The following is a 23,440-nucleotide window of genomic DNA, read 5'->3' as shown; positions in this document are numbered from 1 at the left end:
ACTAACTTATGTAATACACGAAATTTTTCACAAAGTCAAACTAACTGAATGACTTATTGTGAGCTATAGCAATGTTATAACTACTCAAATTGTTCAGCAAATTAAGTTGAATATAGAATTTTAAACACTAGCATATTCTGTAACTGGCTCACAAAACTTTATTACTTTTTACAAAAAATTTGCGACAGCTGGTCAACAGATGGGCTGTCTCCTTCAATATCCAATAGTCAATGGTTCCAGCCATCGAAAATCAGGTACAAAGTTAATGCTACGTGTGACATAAAAGGCACTGTGTCGTCAAGCATACCAAATTATAAAGTCTTTAAATGTATACAAGGAAATACTGTGATAATTTTCTTTTGTCAAAGACATCTGTTATCAAGGACAATAATCATTTCCCAAGCTGTAATTTAGAGCTAAACTGATCAGCTGTTTTACCCGAGTTTTGCATTTACTTTTCCTTGCTTTCAATCAGTTCTATATTTGATCACCATGCGCACCATGTTTCCTTGCCATTTATTTTTATCATTTAAATCGTCCGTTTTCATTGTTGAACAATCTAAATGTATAACGGTATCGTGTGTAACTAAAGCTATTTTCCGGACCTTGCTACTAATACTCCCGTTTTTGGCTTCGCCTGATAACTAAAACCATAGACAAAGAAATACCAATGGTCTATTGTCTGTGCTGAAACTCACAAATACGTTATAAATCTAGTGTTTAGTAATTTGAGCGGACACCGGAAAATTCCACTTTCGTTAGAGGTTATGAAATATAGACCTACTATTTTCAACAAATTAGTTTATTTAGTTAACTGGATTTTAATACTGGATATTTTTTAGTTAATTCTAGAGTTTTTGGACTCATTCTAAATAAACATCCGATTTCACGGAACGGATTTAGTGTCTCACTATGCTTAATATTGTGTGAAGTAAAAATTCTCATTAATACTGAAATAGGCAAGGTTATTTTAGCGTGGAATATCGATGGTAAGGTTAGAGGTCAGTATACAATATTGATGAGCCCAATATTAATGACAACAACGCCAAGAATAACAGACTCGTCGCTATTCAACACACCATGTTTTCAAACTGTTATTGGACATCAAACCCCAATTAAAAAAAAAAAACATAAACTGAAAAAATGGACTCGTGGTTTAAGTAGTAATTTTATGGAAGAAAATCACGTGATTGAGCTAATTAATATTTAACTAAGCATGTCTAGTTCTACATTAGTGAAGTATGGTAACTTTACTTTTTAAAGTACAGTATTTTCTAAAAAAAATATATTTATTGAACACGAGCAATGGTGTAAGAATATTTGGGTTAGACAATTATTGATGAATAATATATCAACAAATTCTAGATGATTTTAAGCATTTATTAGCATTTACACATGCAATGATTCATTAAAAGGTACTATGTAGATAAAACCACACGACTTTTAACACTCGTGAATTAAAATTAAGACATTTGATTGTTATAAAACTTATTTTTTTAAAGCATTGGAGTTCATTAACCTTTCATATAGCACGGAAGACAAACTTTGTACAGTGTAAGGAGTATCCGTTCATTCAACTTCACTACTCTAAAATTTATTTACTCATGAAATAAAAATTGTTGTTGCAGCGCAACTATACATGGTCGTAACTTGCAAGCTAATTCTAATATAAATAAATTAACCCTTTATTTTATCATGTGGATTGCATTGCCCTTCGAAATTTTATCAGTTGAAAATAGTTTATTTATCACAAGTACCAAAAAGACCCTCTTAAACACAAGTTTAAGTTTAAAGATCTAAGTGAAACCAAAGCTGGAAAACCTAGTACCAAAAGAGACAATTTGGTAGTTTTTTTTATCACACTGAGCCATTCTCTAATCCAATTTAACCAAAATTTGACAATCATTGAATCATGTTTCGACTAAACCTAAAATTGTATCTGTCCGTATTAATGATTAATCTATTTAATAAACTTAATTTTAAATCAATTCAAAAGTAGTAGGAAAATGTATTGTTAAGGATGATATTTATCATAAATACATACAGATTTAATATGCGTAAAAAATAGTATGTTTTTTTATCACGATCCTTAACAATCGGAACTCAACCGTCAGTGTTCAATTTCGTCTACTATTTATTTCAACCGTTCTGTATTCATCAACCCTTTCCATTTTCCTCGTCCAGCTGTTCTTATTCACTTTTTGCCTTTGTATTTCATATTTTCCTTCTTCTTTCATCACTGTATGTATGTAGTCGTTTCCATCTTTTTTTTGCTATGCTTACTTACCATTGCACAGCACTTCTTAAAGTATAATGCACAATTTAATTAGATACGATTTGAGCATTTATGTTGCTTTGCAATCAAAATGGTCTTCAACATCAATTGATTTTATTTCGTGTAGCAGATGTAACAATAAGCCTTCATGTTGTATGCTAGATTACCAATTCTAATAAATAAGCATATAATTTTTTTAAGTAGTTTACACAAAAATGATTATTTTAAATAATTGTAATCAGCTTATTGTGCTTATGTTTTTACCAATTAAAATAAAATTGATTACATCTAGTTGATGCAGAACTTTAAAAGGTTAAAATTTGACCTGTGCTAAATTTTCTTAAAAATCATTTATTTTATTTTGGTATTTTGTATGTGAGATTTTATGAATCACGTGATAAATCTGTTCTATTTTATTGTAACGACATTATAAGCTAAATTACTGTTTACCTCTCATATCTTACCAGTTCATATCTTTGAATTTACAATTGTACTATGTTGAAACCGTTTTACTTGTTTTTTTATACAAATTCATCAAATTTTGAAGCAAAATATTATCTTGTTCCTTAAATTATTTATCATTGCGTATATGTCATTGCCCACATGTCATTTCATACGTCAAGATACCTTTTTTGTTTATTTTCCACATTTCAATTTTTCTCGAGTAAAAGTAAGCAATATATACGGGTAAAGAGTATTTATCATTTATGATTGTTTTAATTTTGAATATGTTATCGTTGTTTTTATGTGATTAGAAAACGTTAAATTTTCAGAAACCACTAATATAAAATTATTGCATCTCCAAAATCTCCTTATAAGTAATAAAAATCTAGATTGATTTATTACAAATTTTCTAAAATTCGGCCTGAAATCATTTTGTTACACAACATTATACATCTGCAAGATCTACGTGGACATTGATTTAGTTCTTCCAGATCATATACTTAGACTATAGATCTGTTGATTAAACAAGAAAATGCAATATTTTACATTGGAAACTTTTCAGGTGTTGTTTAGTTCACTAAGCATGGGGTGTACTTGGTTTACCTATGTTGTTGGTGTGTTTAAATGTTGCTTTGTGTGTATTTTTTGTTACTTACCTATTGCTCAATGGTTTGCACTATCACCTGTACTAGCTTCTTCTAATTGTTGCCCATGCTTTTATATCTTTAATTTCTAACCCTTAACCTTTTCTCTTCCCTAGCATCTTCTACTAGCAACGTATCAAAGCCATGTTAACAAGATTTTTTTGCAAAAAGAATAAGCTCTGAGAAAAAACTTTTGATAATATTCTTTGGACAAACCGGGTCAGAATCGTATACGTTTGTTAGCTTATAACAGATTGGTGATACTGTTAAATATTATGATAATTCTATCACCACTGTGTATCATTCAATGCAATGAGCGTTTCCAAAATAAATTGTTTGGTTTGGTGAATTTATGTTTGATGAAAACGACGTTTGATTTCTTTTACTAAATCCACCTGAGCAGTTTTTATATGGTTAAAACTGCAAAACCGTCATGAGTAAAATGCAGAGGGGAATTGTGTTGTTTGTTTGATCCAGCCATTTCCAATGACCATTTCACAAAATATGCAGGTTTTAAACAAACGTGAAAAATACAAGCAAACACTAACATACAAAGATATACTAAACTCAAAACACTAATAAATCAAAGTAAAATTATAAGCTTATTTATAAAATTTTGACCATTTGATTTTCACACATTAAACACTAAACATAAAAACATTTTATGTCAGTACAACATTATCAGGGTAAAAAATACGTTTGTAGATTGTTTTGCATAAGAATTGTCGATACACAGTTATTTAAAACACATACACGGTAGTTAACATAGAAATATTACAAATTAGCCACTTGCCACTTCAAAATCACTAACGACACATGTTCCTCACTAAATACGACCAAACACGTAGTACAATAGTTGTAAATAAACATTCAAAACATGTCATATGTAGAAAAAAATGTAGCCTACGTTACAACGCCATGTGATGGAAATAGGTTTCACGACGAAGATCACGCCAACTACCTTAACTCCATGTGGCTGATCGCCATCACTCTGCTAAGTGTCGGCTACGGAGACATCGTACCCAACACTTACTGTGGCAGAGGCATCACTCTTACATGTGGTATAATGGTAAGTCCAGCCAACCACACTTAGTCTAAGCCAACTACCTTAACTCCATATGGCGATCCATCACTCTGCTAAGTGTCGGCTACGGAGACATCGTACCCAACACTTACTGTGGCAGAGACATCACTCTTACATGTGGTATAATGGTAAGTCTAGCCAACCAAACTTAGTCTAAGTCAACTACCTCAACTCCATGTGGCTGATCACTATAACTCTGCTAAGTGTCGGCTACGGAGACATCGTACCCAACACTTACTGTGGCAGAGGCACCACTCTTACATGTGGTATAATGGTAAATCAGACCAACCACACTTAGTCTAAGCCAACTACCTTTACTCCATGTGGCTGATCGCTATCACTCTGCTAAGTGTCGGCTACGGAGACATCGTACCCAACACTTACTGTGGCAGAGGCATCACTCTTACATGTGGTATAATGGTAAGTCTAGCCAACCACACTTAGTCTAAGCCAACTACCTTAACTCCATGTGGCTGATCGCCATAACTCTGCTAAGTGTCGGCTACGGAGACATCGTACCCAACACTTCCTGTGGCAGAGGCATCACTCTTACATGTGGTATAATGGTAAGTCTATCTAAGCCAACTACCTTAACTCCGAGTGGCTGATCGTTATAACTATGCTAAGTGTCGGCTACAGAGACATGGTACCCAACACTTACTGTGGCAGAAGCATCACATAAGTCATGACTACGACTTCAACAAAATCTCTTCGGCTGATCACCACAACTCTCCTAAGCGTCAGCTATAGAGACATCCTACCCAAGTTAAGTTATTACTAAGTAAGTCATTTCAATATTGGAAAGGTGTAAAAAAATTATCTGATCATTTAGTTTTAGATGTGTATCTGACCAGAACATCCTTTTCAAAACTTAAAGGCATATGATTTTTGTTTCTCCCTTCTTTGGGTATAAAATTAGATTGACTGGTTTTCCTCTGACAGAGACGCACATATGAATCCGTTTTCAAGTTGGAAAAGAGTGTAAAGGAGTTAGGTGTATACGGTCTCAATAGACTTTGTTTATAATTGAGATCAGATGATTCTCATGGGAATGTAATCTGATTGAGCCATAGAATTCCCTCCAGATTATTGCAAAATGCCGCCATTAGTTGTGCACCGGACTGTACTTCAAGCCTACAGACCCGTATCTGAATTCAAAAGCGCGGAAAGAGCCCTTTGACTGTTTTCGAGCTCCAAAGCTTATGTTTATATAAAATCACAAAAGTTTACATATTATTTTGCTTTTTCACCAAGTGTTCGTTCACCTTTGATAATTTAAACTTACTCGTTAAAACCGATAATTATAGTTTAAATTTGAACTGCATATTAACATTTCAATATGCCCATTACCATATCTCTTATACGTAAATATTTCAGTTATAAATATGTTACTAAATTTTACTACGCTCAAAATTAACCTTATTTTTCCCCAAACATCTAGATTTATCACTACCCGTACTATGCTTACCATCTAACTTTCATTATTTCAGTTTGAGGAATTATTACAAAAATGTATGTCACCTTGACTCGGATAAAAATTCAATTATAGCAGTTGGTTAATCTAATAAGCTACCCTCGTTTATGATCACTTGGTTTTGTTATGCGCTTTACGTTTTTTGTTCAATTAATAATTAATTAGCAAACGTTGCAGATAAGTCGCACGCAACGTTACAATGAGTGTTTTGATAAACATTTATCCTTAGAACAATATATGTGTGCTTTATCCTGTTAAATCTAAAATATATAACGAGGAATTAAGCTAATATTTGTTCAAGTTGCCCCAATTATAGTCAAAATATTTCTGCATAAATTGTCTTGCAAAACACTTCTTCTTGGTAAAAAACATTACCCAGATGGAAAGTACAAGTGTATTCTCCTTTAGTGTTTTATTGAGCCCATAATTCTTAGAAAACAAATTTGATAACCCTAATAACTAGCGATTTTCTTTGCATTAACCTCTACATATTTTACATATATGGGATATGCTAATGAACTCAAATGTCTCTTCTGCTTCTATGTTCTATAATTGGTACGAGCAGTTACTTAAAAACGTGAAAATTTACAGTATTGATATTTTTACTTATTAAAAACTACGAACTAAGATACCCATTTCTCGATGTCAAGTTTTTTACAACGAAATTTTGAGTCCCACAACCTTGGTGAATTTGATCATTTTCTATTTTCATCTACCTGATTATACTTTGTTTAATGCTCCGTTGCTTGTTACAATTTTGTATAAGAATGCCTTACTTTGGCCATCGATCTCTATAATAGAGATCGATGACTTTGGCATGTTAATCATATGGATGTTTAGTGAATTAAGACCTTGTAGGCTGGAACTACCCTCTTTGATATCAAACTTTAGGTATATAGAACCAACTTGGCTTTGAGATATAAAAACAAATAAATTGTAGGAACACCAGTCATAAAACCATTTATCGTTATACAAAGATATATATACTGTACTTCGACTCAGACGGTCAACATTTCTTTTAAGATGGTTACTTTAAGCAAATGAAACGTTGGTTTACATATCACGCTCTTTCGCAAGAAACCAATCGATAGATGAAGATGATTTTGATTGTTTGCAACAAGGGCGTGCTGTTCATAAATAATTGATGTACAATCGATAGCTCATCCAACACAGCACACAGCGTCAGGTGGCGTTGTGTTGGCAACACTGCTCGCGACACTAGCGCCATCAGTCACTCTAGCGGCGAACGGCGGAACTTGCAATCAACAACTTTCACTCCCTCCCTCCCGACCCTCCCGAACACTCAATCTCTGGTTAGCATGTGTGATTTGGTGTACCCAATCATCTAAGACAATCGCAACCTAAATCACAAGATTATGGTAAGATAGGGTGGGAACTAAAGTGATCAATTAGACGAAATTGAGAGGGAAGCATTTTTTTACTGATTGAAATGAATTAAATATTGATTAGAAGGTTTAATACATAATTTTGTTTGCTTTTCGACGTGTAGAGCTGTTATATGATTTAACATTACATTATTTAAGTAGGCCTACATGTGTCTTTGGGTAGGTTCTTGACTTTGTAGAAAAAATTTGCTTCTTGAACAAATATGCGCATATTCCATACCAGGAAGAATACCAATACCAGGTTGTACCAGGAGTAGAATAAAAATGTTTAGTCCCTCTAAATAGTATGCGTTTAAATTAAATTAAATTAAACTAATTATTTATTGAAGCGAACTTGGGGCCTCGTGGTTCTTTCTTACAGGTAATCTCTGTAAGCGAATTATTAACTAATATTAGAATAGTTTTTACATAATAATTTTCTAATCAAGTTTGTGGGAATATTCCCTACAACTTTTTTATTTAAATAACCATATTAGAAATATTTTTAAAAACATATTTTTGGATAATGGTTTACATAAATTTAAAAAAATAACAGAAACAATATTTTTAACAAAACATAAAAAAAAATATTACTAATGCAATATTTGTAATAAAATATTTTAAAACTATATAGCATATTTTACTCAAATATTTTCAAAACTTTTAGCAAATATTACCGGAGCAATATATTTATTCAACCCAGTTAAAAAATGTATTAAATATTACTAAATATAGGCCTATATATTCAACAAAAAAATTTTACACCTTCTGTAAATATTTCTGAAAGAATGTTTTTATTTCAATATAGTCACTTATAAACAATATTAATAATTTCCCTTAAATAATATTTTTACTAAAATATTGATGTAATACCTTTAGAAAATAGCATTAAAACTATCACACAATTAATTATTCTCAACACATTTTGTAAAAATAAAAAAAATAAAATGTTATTCAAATATTTGCACATAGCCCATAAAAAACTACATTATTCTGATAAATATACAAAATTAACAGCAATATTTTTAAACCCTTTTGAAAATATTATTAAAGAAATTTTTCAACTCGAATATTGTAAACACCTTGTGTAAATATTTCTAAAAAGATGTGTACTCTTTTTGTACTGGGTGTCCCGTAATACCTCGCACGGTTAGATTTTAAACGGCCGCGTGTATTCCAAGGATCTTCGATACACGTTACTAGGGTAATGTAAAGTACTTTTTGGTGGTGTTTTGAAATTCACCCCCATCCCCAAATAGGGGTTGCTGAGGTTAACTTAAAATTTTAAAACATACCCCTATCAAGTAGCACATCATTTTTAAGAACTTTAAAAAAATCAATGACGCAAATCCGACTTTGATACGACGAATTTCCAAAAAGTCATGGCAAAAAATGTTAGACGTTTATTTAACTGGAACTTTACATTCCGTCGATTTTATTTTGTTAATGGCTGTAAATTTCCAAATAACCTTCAGTACACCTGACCAGGGTGATGTTACGCTCTTTTTAACATGATTTTGAATTTCATCACCCACCCCCAAACAGGGGTTGGTATTTTAACAATTATATCCCCACCAGCAACAAATTTTTCCACCCACTCAGTTTTCAGTTTTATTGTTTATAAACTACAGTTTATTCTACTTAAATCCACAGATTTGCTCTAATAAGTTTAAAAATTAAAGGGGTTTAAATAATTAATATTAATGTTGATGGAAAAAGTAAAACTGATAGCAGTAAAAGTGTTTAGAAAAGTATTTAAAACATGTATCAATGTTTTAAATTATATCATAAACCTATTAACGGGGTAGGAATCTTAAATAATATATTTCATTTTCAGCATTTTCAAAATATGTTTGAAATTTTCAAAATAGGCAAAATAAAAATGGGTGTTTTAACAGTTTGTTCACAAATATTTTGTAAATATTACAAAATATTTTTTAAATAGTGTTTGTAAAATTAAAATGGTTGCAGTAAACCTTTTTAAAAATACGCTTAAATGTTTTAACAATCCTTTTTAACATATAAAAAATACGTTTTTGATTTTTTAACATGTTTTAAACATTGTTATCTAATATTTTATAAATATTACAAAATATATTAAAAATATTGTTTGAGAAATGAAAACGAGCGCAGTAAAACATAAAAATAATTATAAAAATAAATTATAAAAAAAAATTATAAAAATAATGTATTTATTTTTTAAATTAATTTTAAAAGGTTTTCAAAATATTGGGAATTCACATTTTTCGTGTGTTAAATATTACATAACTGCATTTATAATATAGATTTAGGTGTCAATAGATTACGTGGACAATAGTGTATTTTGTTTAAAAACTCTATATCCAGTGGTTTCTCTATAGATGCAAACTAACATATTTTTTATGTTCTAATTGACTTTCAAATATTTCAATAAAATATCATATAAGGATTTCTTTCATAATGATTTCTTTTAATGATTTTTTTTTTCATGGAACCGATGAAATCGATTAATGTACAATGCGTTTGCGGAAAAGACATTTAGAAACACTGACACTAACAATAATACTAAGAATAGACTTTCACATATCGAAGAAACCTGTGGCATAGATGAAGTAATATAATCATCAATGCTGTACGAATATTCATTACTTACAGTACTATGTCGAGTCATCATCATCATCGTAATATGGTGCCATTTCTCTGAGTTCAACGGCGTCAATTCTCCTCATACTGATTCAATTCCTTGCAGTATCATGACGCAATGTATCTCAGTAGTATGACGTCATTACGTACTATGACGTGATTCTCTTCAGTTCTACCATAGATATATTGCTCTCAGTTCGGTCAAGGAGCAGACACAGATCGGCGCCGATCTGACGAATCTCATTCATCAAGACTTGGCCCTGGCAACAAAACTGCCTCGTCTTTATGTTAATACCTCCCAAACTTCCGACATTATTCGAAAGTTCGCTTCCCTTTCTTTTCACTTTTAATGGACTGTATGAATAATTCGCCTATTCTTTCCTTAACTTTTTCGAACGTTTTTAAGTTAAGCCTTTATTAAAGGCGGGTAGGTAATATTTTGAAATAAACTACTCTTAGCAATAACTTTAATAGCAAATAACGCGTTATTAGCCTCATTTCTTTTATGGTGAAAAGGATTAGAACTATTAACAGTGTTTCGTGTATACGCTTTTACATAGTGCACATTAACGTTTTAAAAGATTAAAACGGGGGGGGGGGGTTTAGTAACATACTTAAACAAGTTTCCACAAAACAAGTTTTATTACATCTAGAAATCTTACAGTTTATAAATTTTGCACCAAAGTGGTTAAGAAATACTGCAAGAAGCAGAGACTTCTGTTTTCAATGTTTTATAGCTTCATGTTCAGCGAGTAAATCTAGTCAATACTAGCAGTCGAGCATTGTTACTGTACAGTCGCTGTAGCTTCGATATTACAGAAACACTATGTTCATTTGAACATAATGTAACTCTCATATACTCGCTTTACATTTGGTGTAAGATTTTACTTAAATTTCAGTTTTCCAATTACCATACCCGAAGTATTGATTCACTTTCTGTATTCTAAATCAAAAATGTTTTTTTTTTTTTAACGGTAGTTAGTTTTCTAAGTTGTTCAAAGTGAAATATTAAAAAACATGAACTTAACAAATCTGAACAAACCGATAAGGTTTAACTAGTAACCAAATAAAAGTCAAACCATTACAACGTCTAAATAGGCGTTTTAGTAAGTATTACAGTACTTGACAATCTTAAACGTATTGCAGTAGCAAATAAAATAACAAGACAATTGAGTAACTCAATTTAAGGATTGCAGACGGAGTTGTCTGAAACTCTAAGCTGTAAACTTTAGCTTAGACTTGTAAACCTGTAACAAAACTTGTAGCCAATAAAATGCAACTTACTCAGTGGTTTCCGGACTTAACAGTCTACACTTTGACGACCAAACTGTCGTTTTTATTGCCTTCTCGTGTACTACAAGTCTGCCGATTGCAGTCTATGACCAAGACGTTAAGACGGTTAACGCGGTCGTCTTTTTAAAATACGTTTTTGTCGTACAACTATGGATCCCCTAAAAAATCTTTATTGATTTAAAAACATGATAGTTTTTGGTCCTTTCATAGTGATCGTACAAAAATTACCATTAATTATTGCCATTACTTTACTACCATTTAGGCTAAGGACGACACTGAAAAGTTTCACCAAAATATAAATGAAGTTTGAATGTAGAATGAAGTGAGAAGATTTGTGTATCTTTTTACTGACGAATGACAACAGTTTTTTTTTCTTTTTTCCCGGGACTATTCATTGATAGCCCAGTGATTGAGAACTGAATCCAGTTTCAACCCATCAATAACAATTTTCTTTTTTTAGGATTGAACTGAAGAACTTTTTTGTATGAGTGCACTAAAACCACTCAGCTATCACAAATCAGAGGTTTGGTAGTTCGATCCCGATGAATCTGCGATAGAAAGCCAGCGTTTGGACCGTTCTCTTGAAAAATTACCAGGAAATATTGTTTGCTATAAAACAATCGTAGTATGCGTTTTAAATCTGAGGTTTAGAAACGTTACGGAATGTTTCTCTGACTAATTAAGATGTAAACCTTACAAAAGGGAGGGTTTATAAATGAATCGCTGTATTGCCCAGTTTCGGGGCTTAAACAATGGAACAAAAGAAAGGTTTTACAACTGGGCTGCGTCACATGCGGCTCTCTGCGTTTTAATGCTCTTTTGCACGAATAAATTCGAAATAGGACTTTATTTTTACTAATAAATACTGCCATTCGCTTAATAAAACCTCGATGTAGTTCGATAATAGCTTGTAAAACTAAATAGCATGTCACTCCAAAGTAGCCAAGTTGAGAATAAAAATAGCAGAGCTCAATAAATTGGACCCATGACAGAGCGTGTGGCACAACACCGTTATCCCTCAAACATCATGCTTATAAGAACAACAACAATAAAATGTAAATTGAATATAATACATCACTATAAATCGCACCAAACCGAAAGGAATAATTATTTTGAATTACAGAATCGATTATGTATCCTCAGGTATCATTGTCTTCAAACCAAATGAAATAATAAAAACTTCTATAGCATAGGCCTACATATTTTATGAGGTGTTTATTCATTTGTGGTCTATATTATTTTAAGCTTGCCTACATCTGGTCTATAGAGAAAAATTCAGAGTCAACGTTTAACTAAAAATGGCTAAGTTGGTAACCGTACGTTAGAAATCCACTTTATACTCCAGACCGGAAAATCACAATAATTTTTCTGTTGTAATTCAAGCACAGTGTATTTGAACACTTATTATCTTACTCTTTAAACATTTATTTTTTTGTTTCAAATTAATAAGGAACTAAATCAGTAAGAAATTACTAGTTTATGTGGTATCTTTCGTCGGTTAGAAGCATGTAACTGCATCATTCAACCATCTGTTAAAAAAATACGTTCAATTAAATTAGATACCAAGTGAGTACATTAACACTCGTGATTGGTAGACCATTATTGACATTCGCAATATTATCTAGAAAATATACTCAATCTAAAGAATTCTTGAATCACATAAAAAAAATACAATAAATCCTTAACTTTCGTCCAACAATTCTTCAACCCCCTCCGTATGTCGTTGGTGTCAGCCACAACCCCCCCTCATGAGGGGTAGTTTTTGCCCTCTTTGGGTGTTACCTTCATGCTCGGTCCTCAGGTTTCACGACGAAGATCACGCCAACCTCCTCAACGCCATGTGGCTGATCGCCATCACGTTTTTGAGTGTTGGGTTTGGAGATATAGTCCCTAACACGTACTGTGGCAGAGGAATAGCAGTCAGCACGGGTATCATGGTAAGTATTTGCACAGGAAGAAGTGTGTCCTCTCTAGTATTATGATTCTCCTTGAAGAATCCGTAGTAGTTTTCTACGCCAATAGGAGGAGATAGCTGCCAGAAAATCCTCCCTTAAAAGCTCCTCAGGGTCTCCATAGCAACAGATCTGGCAGCAATTATATCTGTCTTTCCTAACTGATGACGTGATTTTGAACCCGATAATCACTATGATGACACAGACCGTGAAAGGCTCTCTCGACTTTCTTAGTTATGTTAGGTTTTGGAATCTTTCAACTTGAAGACATCTAAATAGTGTTGTAAAAAGAAGAAATTTTTATTTGTCTTTTCGCATGTATGCAAAAACTATTTAATACAATTTCTTGTATATCAGATATAAATTTATTTATGAGTACCTTTTCGTAGCGCGGACAAACCGTTTGAAAGGTAACCATTTTTACTGATGCCGTCCCACTTTTTTTGTATGAAAATTAGACACATTAATAAGACATATTCATACAAAACTAGATGTCTTTAGACGCTCTGTAGCCAAATGAAACAAGCGTTAGAGCAAGTACCACCATGATGCGGTTGTGGCTATAAGTTGTTTATGATGATAATGATGACAATGATGGTTATGTCGTTGTGACACTTTCTAAAATGACATAGTAATCATGAGAATGACATTATACGTTCATGATGACGATGGCAATAACAATGTGTTGATCATGACGATCACTTTGACAACGATGATAATGTGGTAACGATACTGCTGCGTTTGCCCTTACTACAGACATCTATTTATTTCATCCAATACAGTTTGACTCGTAATAATTTAAATTTATTGGTGCAGCGGAAACCGCACGAATGTAATCACACTTTGTTATCGAGGGTCCCAAGTATGGCCCATTTGAGATTTATTTGCGCTGCTCGTCTCAATAATACATACAGTATCGAATAATCAACGATAATACCAACCAGTGATACAATTAATACACAATAACTTTCACAGTCATAGTTGAGAGTCTTTAACTTGTACAATGTTTACAATATATACGAAAAATAATTGTCTCATTTTCGTTTATAATAACTTAGATTTTTTTTTCAAAGGATTACTACAATAATAACAATTCATTAATTAATAACAGCATAGCCTAATTTAGAGAAGGCTATCGATACCAGTCTTATGGTAGAAGATGCAATTGCTTGAAATACAATAAACATAACATGATAAATAAAAAGACCGAAAACTATTTTTAGCAAATTTTAAGAAATTGTAAAATTGTAAGAAAAACTATAAGATAAATACGAAAGAGCATTTATGCAGTGAGCAAAAGAAAGACATTTTATAAAGTTCCACATTGAATAATAATAAAGTTTCATTATTAGGGCTGTCAACAATGTTTTACACCTGTAAAATTCAACATTATTCAAACTGACCATAGCATAAAATATTTTAAGTAAAATTAATTAGAATATTTACTTTTATGTTAATTTTACCAATATGTAGTTTTCATTCTTTTAAAATATACGTTTAGAAGATATTTTTTAATGATTTATTGTACTCACCGGATATTTTGATTCTTACTTTTACGTGTTAAATACGTTTAACAACACCCCTATCAGCACGAATCCCATTTGTTTTACACTTTCAGCTACGTCTGTAGAAAGTTACTTCCTTTGCGCTTAAAATAATTTATAGATAGAGCCAGGAGATGGTATCCGAGAGTAGAATGAGTTTTAATTTTACATGGGAACCACATCCGTGCTTTTCAGTATGTAGAATGTCCGTAGATTTTATAGAATGATGATTCGAAACCTAAAAATATATAGTTTTAGCGAATTTCCCTATAGGGAAGTAGCTATTACCGTAGGTCTCATGGTAAGACCTAGGCCCGGGACCGATTTACTTTTTCATTTTGATGTCCCCAGAGGCCAAAAACACCATTCGTTCAAATTTTTATATATCTATATATAGAGATATATATATATATATATATATATATATATATATATATATATATATATATGTGTGTGTGTGTGTGTGTGTGTCCATCCGCACGATAACTTGAGTAATTTTTGTCCGATTTTGATCAAATTTGGTTTGAAGGTGTAAGGCGGGATAAACTTGAACGAGTTCGCGAACCAGCATGATCGGACTATGGGAACGGGGGTTTACGGGGGGTTTTATGGTGTAAAAATAGGTTTTTCCCATTTTTGACCCAAAAAACATAAAATTTAGCAATTTCTTTCCAAACCATTTTGTAGAGCTTAAAAAAACAAATAATTTAGTATATTGAAGTGTTACTATGCGCCTAATGGTTACGGAGAAAATTCCAAAAAAATTTAAATTTTAAATTCCTATGTTATTCTTATGGAGAACAAGTCAACTGTTGTAGTTTGCTTGTTTATGAACATATTTTGATCAAATTTTGAAAATGTTTTTATTTCTTACCAACTATTAACATTTTACAAAAAAAGCAGTTTTACCCTCCCTGATGCAGCAAACCTAAGTACCTGTTAAACTAATTCTATTTAAATAGGAAATAAATGTTAAATTTTTAAGTAGACATTTTAGTGTAAATCCAATCAGGCAAATGGAAATTCGCTTAGTCTGCAGGTTTGCTGCGGCGGGGTATTAGTATTGTTTTTCGATTCTGTTGAATTCTGTAAATTTATTTATAAAACAAGATTGTAGTCATTTTTAAAATAAAAAAAACTTTTTTTACTGAACCACCGACAGAGTTAGGAGGCAAATACAGTTTCTTTCATTTTATATTTATACTAGTTCTACTTTTAAACCAAGTTAAAGAATAATCTTAATGTAAATGATAGCATTTACTCCTTATCAGATGTAATGGACTGAATTTTGGAGAATACCGTATGTAACTTTAATAATAGCACACTCTTTGAGAGCATAACTCAACTGTTCTTTTCTATAAAAAAAAAGTAATGCAGCTGCTCCATACAAAATTAATGTCTTGTTCTTGTTCATTACGTGTATTGTCCAAATCGTTGTTTAGTGTACAAATATAAAACCCCATCAATATGGAGCTTTAGTAATTTTGGTATTAAAAAGAACATATAAGCCACATACAGACTATGGTACTGCCTAAAATGTTCATTCCTGTCTTATTTTTTGTTCCTAATAATTTAAAAGTTCTTGTGGCATAAAAGGCGCAATGGTGTGCAGTAAGCAATAACTTGTTATTTCAGTTTGTTTTTTTTTTAAGTCGGTATATTTCGCACGTTCTATCTGTGGCTTGATTCAGATGTTCGTTTTTTTTCCTAAAACTGTCTAGAACTTTAATATTATACTGATGGAAAGTTTAGTTACATCCATAGCAAACATCCATAGTTTCATGCATCGATCTCCATTTCTATTGTCATCAAATACAAGGAAAATGGAGAAACCTTATAAAAATGTAATTTTTTACGAGTTATTGTCTTAGTCATATTTCCTGTCTCAGTCGGATGTTTTGGCCGAATGCGGATAGCGAAAGTCAGACAAACTGAAGGAAAGTCGTCAAGTTAAATGAGCTGGAGCCAACTTATTGCTCTACCGAGCAAAAAACTTTAATTTTATTATAAAGTTTCAGTAGTAAAAGAAAGTTATTTTCCTCTCCTTACCTATAAGTTATCTCAGAAAATAACTTTCACTGTTTATGATAATGAACGAACATTAACTGGGGGTGTAATTGTAAAACTTTTATTGGGTGTAATTTAAACTATGCACAGTTTGAATTTATTTTTTATCTCCCACGGTTTAAATCTTTGCTTGTGTTTCTTCCATGATTCAGCTTTTTGATGGGATGAATACTAATTATGTCTTAAAATTTAACGCTGGTGAAATATTTAAGAATGCAATAGATAGTTATTAATTTCTTTTATCGGGGCTTAAATATTCTATGACCCTACATAGGATCTGATTGTAAGTTCAGTGTTGTGTGTTAAAACGTCGTTCTAAGTATTATTTTCGTGTAAAATATTCTCTAATAATATGATTTTTATATTCTAAAAGTATCAAACTTGTGTCTAATCCTATAAGACCATGTTTCTTCCAATAAAGTAAACTTTTAAAATGTGATTTAACTTTTTACTTATTTTAAGAACAAAAGTTAACATTTGAACAGAGCATGATTTTATATAGGTACTAGTTATGACGAATTGTTACTATAATGTTCTTTTTAAGGTGAACAAATTTTGAATTAATTCTTTACAATTCCTTAACTAAGTAAACAACCTTTCCCCAAATTACGATTTACTAAATTGTGTACGTTTTATAATAATGGTTTCGTCACTATATTAATTTCCATATGTGGGCTACTACATTTTTAATACAACTTATAAAAATTTCAGCCATCAGAAATGTTTTCATAACACAAACATTCTCGAGCAACTCATGTCAATAACATTACACTCACACAGCTGCGTTTGACATGTTATACGTACAAGATCTATATCTGTAATTCATGTTCCTGGCTGAGAGTATGTTTAGCTGAGCGGATATTAGGTAATTCTTGTTTTGAAAGTATGTTTTTGTATTAATAGTCAAAGGTATATGTCTCAGCATTATAAATATAATGTTTAAAATTTCAACGAAAACTTACAGTAATAACAATTCTGTTTTGATTTTAGGGTAAAACTGGAACTACTCCTCATCCATAACCTAAATATGAGAATGTCAGCTTAGTAATTCGACAAATGCGTATTTAGAATTTATCATGTGCACAAAATTCTACAAGCTGAAAAAGAAGTTTAAGATGTTTTCGAAACTTTCAGTATATTTGTAGTATGTTTGAATTTCTTAAAATGATCACAGTAAAAATAGTAGAGCTGTAATGAGGTTGTAGAGATAAGGTATGATATAATAAGTGCTGCCCTTTTTTCTGACAAGTAAGTTTTCTGTCTGTCTATTCATTAATCAAATCCCTTCAAACTACTTACAACGAACAACGAACTGTATTACGAAACTATATGCCATTTACAGCCATGCATTAACTATTTTGGATAATCTTTGTTGTTTACCTCACCTATCTAATCTTGTACTATATATTCACCTGTACATAATCTTACTTCATTTCAATTATCAGTTTATGTAATATTTACTTTCTACCTGTATTTTGACACTGGTACGTGCACTATAGAATGGCTTCCAAGGTTTAAGCTGTGGTAGCATTTTTAACATTTTGCTATCAGACAACATAAGAAGCTATAGCCAACATTGTTTTTGCAGGCCATATCAAATTTGCTGCTTATAATATTAAAGATGTAATGTTCAAACATGTAATCAGACATATCACTGGAATTGTTTTCTATGCTTATTGTTGTTACAGTTATCTGAGAGTTTGTAGCATTTTTGCTCAAGCGAATTTCATCCCAACCTATACCCAATTGTTTGTACACATAATATGATGTGAACACTAACCGGTGCGGTTGATCAGAATAACAGATGAACCAGTATTTGCTGTGCGTTTGTACACAAGCTGTTGTAGCGTGATGTTTTGGCAACCACATTTACAATACCCAAATACTGTATAGTATAACAATTTGATAAACACGTTGGTACAGCGTGGCAATGCCCAATAGGACGTACGCTCTAACCTTTTAACCTATTTTGGGCTCTTTGGTGTCTTAATTGAACTGTATATTACACAAAGACGGTGTGTATGACCAATGTTTCAAAGGAATCTTTATCATCCATTGACCAGATACAATAGAGTGATGTAGGATAACTGAAAAGGACCCTGTTAGAGAGCACTGTCAGAAGGAAAAAAACGGGTGAATAGGGCACAGTAAAAAAGTGTACTGAAACACATTAGTCACCAAAATATAAACTAGAATCCTTGGATAGAGGGAAAAATAAGACCAAATGTTGCGTGGAAGAGATTACAGTAGTAGGGAAGAGGGAAATCTGAGGGGGAGTAAGCATGGTTAAAAATCGTATACGGCGTAGAGTATTTGTCGCAGCCCTGCCCCATCCTCCGAATTACAGGAAATGAATATAGCCCAATATATATTTTCAAATACATCTAATCAACTTCTCCACGAAGCTAATTTGGATATCAAGGCCTTTCTCCAAAAAGTTATAATATTCCGAATGTTTCTGAATGTTATGACTATGTGGTAGATTTTTTTGGCTCACTGCATTTCTGGGTAATATCTTTCAACGCAACGTAGTTGCACACAACTTGAGTTTATACTGATTGTCATTAGCATAGTGATAACTCTATTCTATAGAAGGTATTAATTACCTCTCTTGGTCACAATGTAGCCTGTAGAGTAAGATCGCTGTGAGTCCCTCACTTTTTTGCAGGGGGCTGGGTGTACAGCGCTCCTGGTGGCGGTTGTGTCAAGGAAAATGGAGCTCACTAGAGCAGAGAAACATGTCCACAACTTCATGATGGACACGCAGCTCACTAAAAGGGTAACTAGAGTATTTTTATGCTGGTTTATCAGTATTTAAGAGCAAATTCTTTTTAGGTGGTAATTTTGAGATTTAAAAATGTAATTCAGCTCAGTCAAAGTCCACCTAAACATGCTATACCCTATCTTATTTATCTACTTCCATCTAGCGTTTCTACAATTATTCACCTACCTCCTTACATCCAAACATCTTTTATTGGCCAAATTTAACCACCACCATTCATCTCTAGCTTCTTATACTACTTCGTCTACTAAGTATATATGATGCATCCATTAATACCGAAAAAGTCTATGTTTTCAACAATAAAATTTCGATATAGGCTACCATAACAGTACAGTATAATAATAAGCTCCAACTCGAATAAGCGATCATAGAACCATGAAGAAGTGTGTTGTATTTGAGTGGTGGACCAACTTTATAGCATTACTTTAATGGACACGAAATGTTATGATGGTCATTTATGTTTCGTTTCGCCATAATACATCTAACGACTTTATTAAACCATATTTCTTTTGTTTACTTCAACGTCTCCTTTCCCCTCACCCAAAAATCATTATTTCTTCACCGTCTTCCTTTTAAAACTAAAGCAGACGAAGTATCAGATTACTCTTGGTCAGACAAAGAAATAAAATACAATAACTATTTAATAATAATGACAGTAAAAAGAGTATTCTAATAACGAAACCCATCAATTGTATTTACCTTCTAGTTAAAAAACGCAGCGGCCAACGTTTTGCGAGAGACGTGGCTCATCTACAAGCACACGAGGCTTGTAAAACGAGTCAACGCTGGCCGAGTGCGCACACACCAACGCAAGTTCCTGCTAGCAATATATGCGTAAGTATATATTACCATTATATTACCCAAAATAATTGTGTACAATTTAACATTGTTGACATTAAAATAGGACATCACATTAATTGACTAGTCCTACCATAAATAACATTAATTTTTTTAAGATTGGTCTTCGCTGAAAAAAAAAAAACAACAATCATTTTGAATAATAACAACCAATGTAAATAACAATAATCAGTGCCAATATAAGCAATCTTTGGTCAACAGCCCAAGATTGAATGACGAAGCTACATAGTGTGTAAGCTCAACTTGCCGCTGGCAAAAAAAAATCTGTAAATTTAGTTTAGAGGTTAGTTTCTTCATGTCAGACAGATTGTGGTGATTGTTTATTATTGTTGTTTCTAAGATTGTCAAGTGACAAAAAATTATAAGATAAGTTTATCACTATCACACTGTTAGTCGGGTTCCTCAAAGAAACTACGATATAATTTAATATCGGATGAAAGGATATAGTTTTCATTTGACTGAGATGAGATTGCCAGTTTCAGAGACGACCGATAACACAAAGAAAATTCATTTTTCTAAAACTTGGCCCAAGTACCACCTATAAATCCATTTGTAATAACTTAATCTCTATTTATTAATGTTTTTTAGTCCAAGAACAGTTTTTGTCGTTTATTTTGCTAAAGGTAAATAATTTGTTTGTCCCACCTTCACATTCTAGAACGCTAGGTTCTACCTAGTTTTGAAAAGTTTTGCACACTTCTTAAAGTCTAGGCTTAGAGGGTTGCAGCTCTATTTCATAGATGAAACCCCATTGCTGATTGGAGGATTTGAACCAGAGATCAAAGTCCCGTTTTCTACTTCTAGACCCTGGCTCGGAGAACTGTTTGGATTGAGTTTATCCTAGAGAAGCGTATTAGCATCTATTAAGTTAAGCATCCTAGGTGAACTTAACAATGGCTCTCTCAACAAATAATCTAGAAAGAACAGCAGAGGAAGAGTTTGAGTTAAGCTGTTCTGATGATGAATTGGCCATTAGAGATGGAGTTGAGTGGGAACCAAACCCTGAAGAAATTGCTGATTTGTTTGAGTCATTAGATAAACACAAAGTTTTGAACCTCGAGTGGCAGTGCCCAGAAAGAAGACCATTGACTCCTAGTGATGATGTCGGACTGGAAGAACAGTTATCTGAAATCGTAGAAAAGTCCCCAATTAAGGCTGGTTTTGATTTTGAAGAAGATTTATCTCCGAAAAAAATGATAGTGAGGCCTCTTGGTGTAGGTAGTGGGCCTAGAGGAAGTGCAAAGAAAAAAACAACAAATTTGGAGGATATTCTGTCAAATATGGCAAGGCACATGCAGCTTGATATGATGGATGATGATCAAGAAACTAAGTTTAAGCCTTTGCAAGAATAAGTTAAGGAAAACACGAGGCAAGAGAATAAATAACCTGAAAATATGTATATACTTAAAACTAAGTATGCTAGCCTACCGGTAGGCCTAACTTGAATATAAGCTAGGCCTATCCAACTTATTGTATATAACTTACTAAGCTACTTAAACTTAACAGCTCACAGTACACGTAGCTTAGGCCTTTGTTGGAAAAAATCTTTAAAATTTCACCCGAAACAATAATTTTTTACAGCAATGACAACATCACAACAGTTGAGGCAATAAGCCTATGAAAAGGGTAAGTTCAAACGGCACTATGCTTAGGTCAGCCAAATATAAGTAGCCTATGTTAATACTGTAATTAGGCCTAGTCTAGGTTGATTTCGTGTAGTGACAGTTGCGCCCAATGGTATCTGTACCGCGGCTAAAATTGGGCTTCCAGCGCCGCGGAGTTTGATGAGTTCAATGATGCAGAAGTGATGAGGGTCATATTTATTACTTTCACTTGACTGCTTTGCGTGTAAATAGTGTCGTTTGCCATGTACCCCTAACTTATGTGTAGGCTACTAGTAGTGCACTAAATGAAGGCATTTAATTTGATGTACCGGTCCCTACATATCAAGCTATGCTCGTATTTAAGTTTTCCTTCTGACTCCTTCAAAAAGTAGGTTTTTTGGGTGTCGTGTTGATGTAGGACTAATTTTTTTTATTTAGGGATATGTTATCGTTCACAATATATTAAGCCCGTGCGGGAGTTTATTCAAATCCTGTAAATAATTTACAGTTTTGTTAAAATAGTAAAATCAATGTGTGTAAACATATGTTTCAGGTGTAAGTAGACGTATTTTTGTTAAGTTGATTTTTAATGACTGAATAAAATTGTCTACTGTATGGTCGACGAGAATCTGCAGTTAAGGGAGGAGCCTATTTACGCCGTGACTTTGAAGGAGCCAATGAGGATAGCGCGTTGTTGCCAAATCTAATAATACCAGCTGATTTGAAAATATTGTTTATTTTTATTAGTGTCGAAGATCATTCTAGAGATTATTAGTTCGAACCTGATGTTATTTCAAAAGGGAATAAATCTGACATTATTAAGAAAACATTTAAGTTAATATCAAATCAGCCAATTGGAAATTCACCATTGTATCAGGTTTGTAGGTGTAGGCCATTTAATACAAAAAATTATACAAGAATGTATTACTGGGACTACTTTTGCATTGGGATAGATTTGATTGTTTTTCAGTTTGTACTAACCGATCTAATAATAATTTTTGTTTCAGCTTACGAAAAGTGAAAATGGATCAAAGGAAACTCATGGATAATGCAAATACGATAACAGACATGGCTAAAGTAAGTGTTTAAAATTATATTTAAATTAAGTTTTGTAATCGTCAAAATTTAAAATTGACTCTCTTTGAAGGATGAAAGTGTTACAGCCTCATGGTGGAAGGAAAATACGTGTGCTATTCCCGTCATATGCTGACATCACTCAGATTGCAATCACCATTCTACCATTTAGAAAAATTATAAAAACAATAACAATCAAAACAAAACAAATATATACTTATATGGCAATACATCAGCTGATTTTTGTTTGCAATCTGGGTGTCGTCAGCAAAATGACTTTATACTTTATACTTTTCTTTGAAAGGGCGACCATACAAAGTAGGTATTTTAAACCAAGT

General features: G+C 32.6%; 1 protein-coding gene across 4 annotated transcripts in view; it reads left to right on the top strand.

The window, feature by feature from the left end:
• Positions 1–23,440, top strand: part of LOC129002720 (small conductance calcium-activated potassium channel protein) — a 482,452-nt gene that overhangs the window by 445,732 nt on the left and 13,280 nt on the right. For all 4 annotated transcript variants that reach the window (XM_054430732.1, XM_054430730.1, XM_054430733.1 and 1 more), the window contains 4 exons: positions 13,023–13,158; positions 19,453–19,563; positions 20,273–20,400; positions 23,036–23,105. In XM_054430732.1, the coding sequence (XP_054286707.1) occupies positions 13,023–13,158; positions 19,453–19,563; positions 20,273–20,400; positions 23,036–23,105 (445 nt within the window). The remainder of the gene's footprint in view (positions 1–13,022; positions 13,159–19,452; positions 19,564–20,272; positions 20,401–23,035; positions 23,106–23,440) is intronic.

This window comes from Macrosteles quadrilineatus, unplaced genomic scaffold (assembly GCF_028750875.1).
Source record: "Macrosteles quadrilineatus isolate MER2022 unplaced genomic scaffold, UCM_ALF_1.0 Scaffold_9__3_contigs__length_116548681, whole genome shotgun sequence".
NCBI lineage: Eukaryota > Metazoa > Arthropoda > Insecta > Hemiptera > Cicadellidae > Macrosteles > Macrosteles quadrilineatus.
The sequence above is the reverse complement of the archived record's forward strand: the minus strand, read 5'-3'. Positions and strand labels throughout refer to the sequence as shown.